The 11,281-nt window shown below is 47.0% G+C and overlaps 1 protein-coding gene across 2 annotated transcripts in view; it reads right to left on the minus strand.

The window, feature by feature from the left end:
• PRKG2 (protein kinase cGMP-dependent 2) overlaps window positions 1-8,851 on the minus strand; it is a gene marked incomplete at both ends in the record, with an annotated part of 83,306 nt that extends 74,455 nt beyond the window's left edge. For both annotated transcript variants that reach the window (XM_080796999.1, XM_080796998.1), the window contains one exon: window positions 8,391-8,851. In XM_080796999.1, the coding sequence (XP_080653125.1) occupies window positions 8,391-8,851 (461 nt within the window). The remainder of the gene's footprint in view (window positions 1-8,390) is intronic.
• Between the last annotated feature and the right edge of the window lie 2,430 nt (window positions 8,852-11,281).

Raw genomic sequence — 11,281 nt, forward strand, 5'->3', positions numbered from 1 at the left:
TATAATCCCCAACCCTTGAGAGAGGTAGAACCTGTGATCTGCTCCTTGCCAGCAGTGAAGGGAGAGTCACCCCATGTGTGTAATATAAGATTTCATCTTAATCAACTATAAAGAGATTCTCCAACTGGCCTTGAAGAAGTAAGCTGCCATGTTGTGAACGGGTCTGGGAGCAAGAATGCAGCTAGGAACTCCGGGCAGCCACCAAGAGCGGAGAGCTGCCTCTGCCGACAGCCAGCAAGAAAATGAAGACGTCAGTCCTACAACCACAAGCAACTGAATTCTGCCAACAAGCATGTGAGCTTGGAGGAGGGCTTCTTCCACTAGAAAGCTCGAGGAAGGGACACAGCCAGCTGACTCTTTGACAACAGTCAGAGTGAAACAGTCAAAAGTTTCACAATGTGAAACCCTGAGCAGATGACCTAGCTGTTGTGCCTCAACTCCTGACCCACGGAAACTCTAGATAACAAATACGTGTTGCTAAGCTGCTAGTTTCCTGTTGGCTCATCACTCAGCAAGGGAAACTAATACACATGGCTTTCCCAGTGTTTCTATTCCAAGAAATTTCAGGCGATATCTTTCCCGCCTTTTACCTCCCTCTTCCTCATCTGACCTGGAAAGAAGGGACTGGAAGCTACAGATCTTCCTTTCCTTCATATTTCCAAGAGCTTGATCTGTCATCCCCAAAGAGATGCTCAAACCCCTGCGGCTTGAAAGTTACCAGTTAAAATTAATGGACATGATAAACATACATTCTGGGAAGCAGAAAGGAAGGACGGAAGGAGACCTTGGCCATTACGCAGCCGTGAGCCACGGCTGCTGGCGTTCGTGGGGTCTGAGGACGGCAGGGCCCGTGCCAGGACCCGGGGGCGCATAGACCACCAGCGCGGGCCCCGCTCCGAGGCAGCTGGGCGCGCCCACCTGCGCTTGGACTCTGGACTGTTCCCAGCAGTGAGGCCTCGGGTGTCGAGTGTTTTCTGAGGCTTAATGAGACATTTTCCCCAACACCTGGCAACTGGCAGACCAGAAGATTTGAGGATAACGCGAGCAGGAGCAAAGGGCGGCCATACACCAAGCAGAGAGGCCACCCGGCTGCGGGTGCGCGGTGGGGGGGGGGGGGGGGGCATGGCCTTCGGCTGTTGGAGAGAAAGAAGACGGGTCAGAGGCCGGAAGTGAGAGGGACTGGGGCCAGGAATCAGAATGTCTGCCTAAGCCTCCTTAAAGTCACCAAGATGTCCAGGTAGCCGCTACCTAATTCTAGGAGGTTCCTCAACTTGTCTGTGCTCCTTACCTCTCCCCTACCTTTTTTTTTTTTTTTTAAGCAGCACCACCCTTTCCTCTCCTCCCCTCCTCGCACACCTCCAGGGCGCGCCATTCCCACGGCAGGCGGTGCCTCCTATAGGAGCCTCCTGTAGGAGCTCTCTCACCGTGGTGGAGAGCTCGCACTTGACATCAGGCCGACATAGACGTGAATCCTGGTTCAGGGAACTACCGATCCCACGACCTTGAGCAAATTCAGAAAACTGTCGAACTACTCTGAGCTTTCACTTCTCTTTCTCTGGTGCCACGGAAAAGCAACTCCCACCTCATCAGGCAAGTCTCCTGTCTCCACGAGAAAGGAACAGACTCCCAGCAGTTAACCAGTAACAGTTTTCTCACGCATTCCTGCGTAGCTGGGTCTGATCGGGGTGTCTCAATGCACGCCATCGCTGGAAAGCGCCACTGCCGTTCTCAAACATTCGGACCACTCACGCCGGACACAACACCCTCTGCCTTCACCCGTAGCCTCTGGCTGTCAGATCACGGCACAACTGGACTTTCTCTTCTTTCTTTCCTTATATAGAGAGTTTCGTTTTCTGCTTTTTGGAAGATGCAAGTCAAGACAATTAAGCACAAATTTTTAACTATCCAACTGATTAGCAAAAGTCTGTACATACACTCTTTCAAATCTTTAATAATTGATTACGTGAAATCTGGGTATAGAACCTCTCAAGCAGCAACATCTAAGTCATGATTTCATGGAAATAAAAAAAAAAGTTTCCCTCCCATCCCAGCACATGCTCCTCTCTGCAAACTGACCGCAGGGCAGCACTTTCTGGAAGCATCATTTTCCGGAAGCTGTTTGTAATCATACAAAACCAAAGCACTAGAAACGCATCCATTTCTAATTACATATTTAATTTTTTACAAGGTTTCCCAACTAAAATGTAATTTTCATCTTGGAAAAGTGTTACATTGGAGTTGTTAGAAGAGACTTGAGACAGCAGAGTTTCTGGTGTTGAATCCTGGTTCTGATCTTAAGAGCCGTGTAATCTTGGACAAGATATTTAATTTTGCATGCCTCAGTTTCCTCATCTGTAGAATGGGGGTTTAATAATACTATCTGTAGTATAGGTTTGTTGTGAGAATTAAATAATTCAGTATTTGTGAAGCACTCAGAATGGTGCCCGGCACGTAGTTTGTGACATATAAGTGCTATTATTATTACTACTACTGGTTATTCCATACGAACCCTTCTGTCCAGTAAAGAAGCCACATTTCCGTAACGCACACTCAAATGCTCGGCCCCGCATCAGGAAGGAAACCCGGATGATAACAACTACACTCCTTCTCGATCCCTTGATGTAGATCTTATTTCCATGGATGACTCACCAACATTTTCCACTTTTACCTATTCTGCTCCTGCGGTGGGAGTGACAAAGGAAACTAATTGTCCTTCCTAGAACTAGAGTCAACATCTGAAGTCAGATGGCAAGTCTTTGTTTTATCCTTCCTTTTCAGGGAAGAACAATAGTTTCAAATGATGGTTTTTGCGTTCCTAGCGAAAGGCAGTCATACTAGCAACTTGCCAGATGTCTCTGATTAATGTGCCTGTGTTCCGCCGGACACGCGGCATGAGCTTGTAATTTTGCTCTGCCGATGCTGAAGTTTGCTAAACAATGTCTACATAAACGGAGAATTTAATTTCAGTGAAAGGTTTGACCTCTGAGTCCATGGTTGTCTTGGTGCTCAAGGCAGGTCAGACATGACCAGAAACGCTGTCTGAACGCTCCCTTGCCCTCCTCTGCCACTAATAATCAGTTCTCAGCCCTGAAGAGCACTGTGCTCATTTGGGAACCCATTTGTGCCCCTCCAGAGATATCGGAGTGCACTACCAGGGAAATCTAACCCGTTCCTGTGTCACACAGGCCTGAGCCCTGAGGATCCAGCACTTGGTAAACACTGATAGAGTGAGTCAGCGCTGCTCAACTCTGCTTGGAAGGAGCCAGGAAGCACCCATGCTCTTCCTACCCATCAATAAAGCAGGTGAAAATAAAGCAGGCCGGTGTCCACACTGACGTGAGGACTTTGATTTTTGTGGGGAGTTCTAAGAAAATCCAGATTGTAGAGGAAACGAACTGATTTCAAGGTCAAGAATCTTGGGTCCTAAACTTAGCCCTGCCGCTTACCGTGACGTACTCTGCAACTCCCCTGCCTGTTTCCCCACTTCTGCAGTAAAGGTTCTCCCAGCTCTAAATCCCCGGCTGTTTGCCACAATGAATTTAAGTCAGAAATCAGAGCACTTGATACACCGTAGTGCTCTGACTCATCATGATTTATGATACTTCAGTAAGGCTAAGTACCTATAATAGAAACGGGCTCTGTGCCCATAGTTGTATGCCTCTGAAGATCAAAAATGGTCAGTGGATACAAAGCCAAGTCGCTACAAAAGGCTATGATACACCGCAGGTTCAGTGCCGTTTAAGAGTGATTGACATTGTGCTCACCTCAGTCTGACAAGCCCATTCTCATTTGCTGTGGCTTTGTCCTGGAACCAAATACAAGTCCTATGTTGTCTACATACTTTTGCCAAACTTCTCTAGGTCATAATTCCCATCTCAGGAAATAGCAGTTCCAGTCAAAAACACACAATCCATTTCTAAAGAACACTTGCAAATGGAGAACAGACGCAAGAGAAGATGTTCAAAATCACCAATCATCAGAGAAATGCAAATCAAAGCCACAATGAGGGATCATACCTTACACCTGTCAGAATGGCTAGTATCAAAAAGACAGGAAATGACAAATGTGTGCCAGGATGCGGAGAAAAAGGAACTCTCGTGCACTGTTGGTGGGAATGTAAGTTGGTGCAACCATTATGGAAAACGGTGTGGAGATTCCTCAAATCGTTAAAACAGAAACAGCACACAATACAGTCATCGCACTCCTGAGTAGTTACCCAAAGAAAATGAAAACACTGATTTTAAGAGATACGTACACCCCTATGTTTACTGCGGCCTTATTTACAACAGCCAATGTATGGAAGCAACCCAAGTGTCCATCAATAGATGAATGGATCAAGAAGCTGTGGTGTGTCTGTGTGCAGCAGAATATTACTCAACCATAGAAAGAATGAGATTTTGTCATTTGTGACAACATGGATGGAACTAGAGGGTATTGTGCTAAGTAAAGCAAGTTAACAGAGAAAGACAAATACCATATAATTCCACTTATATGTAGACTCTAAAAAACAAAGCAGAACAAACCAACAGAAACACACCCATAAAGACAAAGAACAATTGGTAATTGCTGAAAAGGAGGACGATGGGGGCTGGATGAAGGGGGGTGTGGAGTGCAGGCTTCCAGTTCTGGAAACAGTAAGTCACAGGGATGAAAGGCACAGCGTTGGGACATAGTCACTGGTATTGTAAAGTCCTGCAGACCCAACGGATGCCTACGCTTCAGGCGAGCACGGCATTCCTTAGAGTGGTCGGATCACGACGTTGCACGCCTAAAACTAGCATAACATTGTGCGTCAGCTCTACTTCAGTTACAGCATAACGTGTAATCCAGAACCGCAACATCCAATACACTTGCCACCAGACACGTGACTATTCCATTTTAAAGTTAATTAAAACCGGGGCGCCTGGGTGGCTCAGTGGTTAAGACTCTCTACCTGTGGCCCAGGTCACGATCAGGGTCCTGGGATCGAGCCCCGCATCTGGCTCCCTGCTTATGGGGAAGCCTGCTTCTCCCCCTCCCACTCGCCCCGCTTGTATGACTGCTCTCGCCCTCTCGCTCTCTCTCTGCAAATAAATAAATGAAATCTTTTTTAAAAAAATAAAATAAAGTTAATTAAAATAAATATTCCATTCCTCTGTGGCACTAGCCATCGTTCCAGTGCTCACAGCCCCATCTTGCTCTTGGCTACTACACAGCACAGATTACAGAACACATGACCACTGCAGAAGGTCCCAGAGAACAGCACTGAGTTCAGAGTTTCCCAGCACCACTACAGTACATACTTTGTTCCGTAGAAACCAGGGAGGTCCCTCTATACAGTCAAGCTCCCCCTTCAAACCCTGCGGGAACACTCGATGGGTACAGGACAGCGAAGCCGGCACGGGTGGGCTGACTGGCAGTTGGTGAAGTTCACTTGCCATTTACAGTAACCTTGAGCACGAGGCCCAGCAAGCTCGCAGGGTACCGGGGACGGGTTTCACGGTTTCTCATGAATTACTGAATCTGAATCTTCAGGTCACAAATCTGTCGTCCCCCAATGTTATTTCACGGTTTCTGTTGGTACATCCCATACGCCTCTTGCTATTGACGGCAAGAGGGCTGGGAATCCCCCCTCGCTTTCCTGCTCTCTGTTAAGTCCAGTACTCATCGCAGACATCCTTTTTGACAAAAAGACTGAAGAGCCGTTCGATGGCTTTCTGACTCAGGGTGGCAGCAGGGACCCCAAAATGTTGTTTCCACATATCAGTAGGAACAAATTCAGTCATAAATTCAGCCAAGAAACTTTATGGAGCTCAACAAATAAGTCATGAGAACCTCAAAATACATGAGAAACATGTTGGCGGATGCCTTACATTCTCTAATGTCTCCAGGAACTGCTTGGAAAAGTAGCTAAACCAGCGAGTGCGATACACCATCCTTTCATCAATTAAAGACGCTCCCCTCTTTCCTAATGCTCTCACTCCCAGAAAATTGTTTCTCGCAAGATTTTTGGTAGACTCTACAAAAGATACATAATAATATCCAAAGTTTACTTGAGGCTTTTCTCTAAAACTAGAACTACTTGAAACTGGAAAATGATTTGTAATGCTGACTAATTTTTAAAAAACCGGAAAATTTAAAGTCTCTGACTTGATGATGTTAGCCGTCTATATTTAGGCAGTTATTCCAAACTTAAGAAGAAAGACATCTGCGAGGGAGATTGCAAGAAAACTTGAGGCAAAAACTGCTGCAAGGGAACCTGAGGCATAAACCAATCCATGAAAAAAGAACGGATGGTCCCCGAGTCTAATTAATTTTTTCAATTTAGAGTCACAATGTTTTAGGGAAGAATATGACGGAACACTAGGACAGTGATGATCTAGTTTGGTCTCTTCAGGACTTACTCATTAAAAAAAAACAAAAACAAAAAAAGCCATTAGCCTACTTCTTTATCATGGCCTCAACGTAGACTTGTACCCATGGCTGGCCTTTATGATGAGGGGAGTCATTTTTAGTCCTCATTCAAGAGCTCTAATGTTTTCCCTCCTGTGTCCCACTCACTATAGACAGGTGGTTTGGCTCAGAAATTAACTGCAGCTAACTACTGATTTTCTTTTCCTGATGACAAAAAGTTAATAAAGAAATACAAAGAAAGAAATTTTATACAAAGGAATATGTTTATCTTGAATGGCCCAGTTCCCTAACACCAGGATGATGTTGTGCCTCAAGATGGACAAGTCTTTGGAACAAAAGAATTGAACACAACTTCTGCTCAAGAGAAATCTGGTAGAATATGTAGGGACAGGGTCAAAGAAGAGGAATTGCTATTAAATTCTCTGATGCTTCTCTTAGATATACAAGAACATTCCTATTTGAAAGATTTTTGGTGGGGCAAATAATAGACTGTGTTTACATACATATAAAAATATACTATGTAATATGTAGTATTACTATATATGCAAATATCTCTGTTATATCAAAAGAGAAGATTAGATGATTTCCAGCACAAATCCACAAATCCACACCATTAAAAATAAATATTAGTTTTGCAAAGGGAGTAGATACGACCTTCCTAAACCACCTAATAATAAAAGTCTTGGCTTACAACAAACTCTTCCTTTTTTTATTTTTAACAGCAAAGTGTTCTGAACTCTAATATTAATCAGATTTCTTTCAGCCACAGATTATTATGATTAATAACCCAGTATGACTTGTTTCCTTAGCAAATATTTATTGATCACGCACTATGTGACTGTCAACAAATTGATGAATTAAACCTCCCTTTGTAATTCTGTTGTCAAAATTAATCATTTATTTGTTTAAGTCAGATGTTTTACGTTGATTTATATGACGTGTGTTTATGAATAAGTTAAAATTTGTTTTAGATTCACAAATCTTGCATTTTGCTCAAGAGTTCCAGGCTCAGCCAAGATGTTATCAAGGTGAAAGATCTAATTTCAACTAATAAATGTTCATTCACTTAAAAATAATATAGAAAAGAGACCCTAACTTGGGTTGCTTCTAGTCAATCTTCCCAGGTTGGGAAACCCTACCTTCAGTTGGAAAAGAAATGTAGACACACGTGCACATGCACGCACGTACAAGAACGCTATCATCAACATTTATAATTCCTTGTAAACATCTTTATTTTCAAAATTCATTCTTGTGATTGTTCCCTCCACCCGAAATGCCCTTTCCACCCATCCAGGCTTTTTTTCCTCCTTCGGGCCTCAGGTGAAGGTCACCTGCTCAGCCAGGCCTCCAGGACAACCCCAGTCGTGCTCTTCCTTGCCTTTCTCTCCCCGGACTGCAGACACCAGCACGATACTGATGCCGATGGTCCCATCGTACCGTTTATCCCAGTTAGTAATTACCCCGCGTCTGCTGGTCTTTGTGTAGACTGTGGTCCACCCCAGGAGGGCTCCGCGCGTGTCTATGCGCTAACACCCGCCGGGCATCTAACACAGCGGCGGGCTGTGGTGCTCCGCCCGCGCCGTGGGGTGAGCGCGCATCCGCCCCGCTCTGAGGATCCCACTTCTTCCTTTCCCCGACGCTTGCCGTGGGCGCGGGCAGCAGGGTTGAGCCCGCACACTGACCACGCACGGTGATCCGTGCTGCATCCAAGCCTACTCCTGCGGGCAGACCTCCTGGGACCCCCTCCGCGCGCAGCCCTGGGGCGCTCAGGATGACCGGCGTGACCTTCGCGAGCTCAGCTCCCGGGTACACGCATCCCAAGGGCCGGCTGAGCGCCTTCCCCGTGGAAAGGGGAGCTCTGCTTCGAGGGGCCCTTCTCCAGGACCCACCCACGCTGGAGGTCCCCTGCGTCCGCATCCGAGAGGGGTCGCGTCCCCTTTCCACGAAGCGGCCGCAGGAACCCCCCGCCCTGCCCGGCCGGAGCGCGCGCCCCTCACCTGGAGTCCTTCCTGACTCTGGCCTTCTCGAAGGAGAACTCCGGGGGCTTGTTGAGGTCGTAGGTCCGGCTCGTGGGCTCCGCAGACACCCCGGCCTTTGCCCCCCGCCTGCTGTGCAGGGAGACCAAGCCCGAGGCCTCGCGGTGGACGTCCAGCGGCGCCTTCCCGGGCGAGGCCTGCGGCGCGCCGCCGCCCTGCGAGCGCACCACGTCCTGCAGCTGGTTGAGCTGGACGCACTTGGCCTGCAGCTGCTCCGTGAGCTCCGCCACGGCCGCCGTCTGCTTGGCCAGCTGCTCCCGCAGCTCCTTCAGCTGGTACTCGCGCTCCTGGACGTCGGCCTCCCTCCGCCGCAGCTCGCGCTCCAGCTCGGCCACCCTGGCCCGCAGCGCCTGCACCCCTGGGGGCCCCGCGCGGCCGTCGGGGTGCTTGGCGTGCTTGGGTTTCACCGACCCATTGCCCATCTTGCTCCAGGACCTGCGAGAAGGCAGAGAGTCGGGGTGACCCAGTGCGGGAGGGACCCAAGTCCCGGCCCCCCGCCCCGCCTCATCCGGATCTGGGTCATTAAGCGCGAACCCGCGGGTCAGCACTGCTGACAGTGATGCCCCTGCTTCCGGAGGCGAGCGAGCCACTGATGTCCTTCCCCTCCCCCGAGCTGGCGCTTGGTTCCGCTGTTCCCCGTCCCTTTCACGACGGCACAGGCGTCACACCGAAGCACCGTGCGCCGGCGGCCCGAGTTCCCTGCTCTTCTGGTCGCTCGTTCTCCCCGGACAGCCAGCCGTCCAGGGCCCCACCGCAAAACTGCGATCCGGACGTCAGCGCGGCCAAGAGGCCACACGAAGGAGCCGCTGCCGAAGCAGAGGCTCGGACTTGGCCCCGCTGCCCCAGCTCCCTGTGCAGCCACGGCGAGAAACTACTCCCTGATCTAGAAACCGCGTCTGCTTTCCTCCTGCGGACCGGACAGAGCCGTGCTGCTGCCCTGCTAACGCGTTCCTCCTGCTGCGTGCACCCCTGTGTTCTGTATTTCACTGTTAAAAAGTTCTGGGCAACAGTTCCTAGAACGTAAAACAGAGGGATAAGGAGTCTTTGACATCCTTTAGGTAATATCCTAAAGCCAAGGTGTATCCCAAAATGAAGATGTGCCGTGCAAGGCTCCACTAGTTCCCTGTTCAGAATATGTTCAACGTAGGCCCCAAAGTGCGTCCCTAACCAGCAGATCTCAGGCTGGGGTAACATAAACGAGGATTATCAGGGTGGTTTTAATTCTGTCGGAATCCTTTCGTCGTTGTTCAAAGCTCTGTGTTTATTGTACCATTCCTTATAAATACAAATAACTGGCCCCACAAACTTGTGATTTTGTTGATATTATTGCTTAAGTGGGAGATAAATTAGGTATCAGGCTTACTGAATCAATTCAACGAAAATTTTTTAAAAATCGCCTGCAGATCATAAGCGCATATGAGCAAAACCAGTAAGGAAAACTTGAAAAGGTGAGTTTGGAAAAATACTGCTTTGATTAATTCCCATTAGGTGTAAGTCTTTTTAGGCTACCTATTTAAACATCATACTTCCACATGTGTACTTTTTGACAGCCATAGCTCAAGACGCATTGTAACACTTGTAAACTAAGTTTAAATTCTCTCTCATGATATAACACCCGAAGATCTAGATGACACTTTGTAGTTACATAAGCCACACATTTTTGCCCTCTCTCCCTCTAAATTTCAAACTCAAGGAGAAATGAAATGCCCAGACTGATTTCGCTAGCTCCCCCAGAATAATCGTGACCTCTACAGCAATAAAGGCAAAGACGGACAGATGTAAAACAGCCTCTAAGCCTCAAGCAGGTGCAACCAAATAGCCAATGCGCATCGCCTGAGACGGACGGCACACACAGCAAATAAACGTACTTACAGTTGTAATCTCGCAATGCCCGGATATTCCTCATAGAATTCAGGCTCAGAGTAGGCGTTAATAAACATTAGCCTCCAGAAAACTGCCTTGCTATGTTTCAGAGATGTGGCAGGTTTAACCTTTAAGTTTCTCTTGACTTGGCGGCATTTACTATTCTTACATATTAAGAATATATAAAAAGGTTGAGGAGACTAGAATTCAAAGAAGTGGACACCCTTGTATCCAAATAAGCAATTCAGAAGACATTAGACTGGGACCTAGGAATAAACCTGAATGTGATTCTGCACCGCAGGCGTGAGATGGGGCTTCTAGAGGTGTCTTAAATTAATGAGTGCTTCAGTTTTTAACATCCAGCAGTAAGCCATTTCCTAGACATGCTTTTTAGGTCCATGGACAAGCATGGTTATCAAGGCAGGTTGGAGGAAGGGGCGAGTTGGAGGAAAAGGGATTGCCTTACAAAGAAAAGTGAGCAGAAAAACTTTGAAATGTAACATTAAACTAATTTACTCTTTATTCATAGAACAACTGTTTACTAAGACCTAAGGCAGTGTCATGTACTATATCAGGGGCATAACTCCATGAATTTGGAATCAAATTGGACAGAGAAAAGAGTTCCAACATTCTTAATATGAAAAGGCTTAGAAGCATTTTTGCTTTCTATGTATGGTATTCAAAACACCCTATTCCAATCCAATAATTTTACAAACTTGAAACACAATGAGACAGGTGTTAAGTTCTCCCAAAACACCAGCTCTTCCCTGGTTTTAATGCAGATGCTTTAGAAGCTGTATAAATCCTTCAAGCCAAGAATTCTTAAGAGGGGTGAAATTAACTGATCTTTCAAGTAACTAACTTAAGATATGTAAGTAAGTTACTGAATGGCTCAATACTGAGTCTGATTTCTTAGCTCACTCATTTAAATTTTGTTGTCCCTCAAGCCAAGGCTTCAAGTGCCTGGTTTCACAAAATCTAATTAGATT

This window comes from Martes martes, assembly GCF_963455335.1.
Source record: "Martes martes genome assembly, chromosome: 2".
NCBI lineage: Eukaryota > Metazoa > Chordata > Mammalia > Carnivora > Mustelidae > Martes > Martes martes.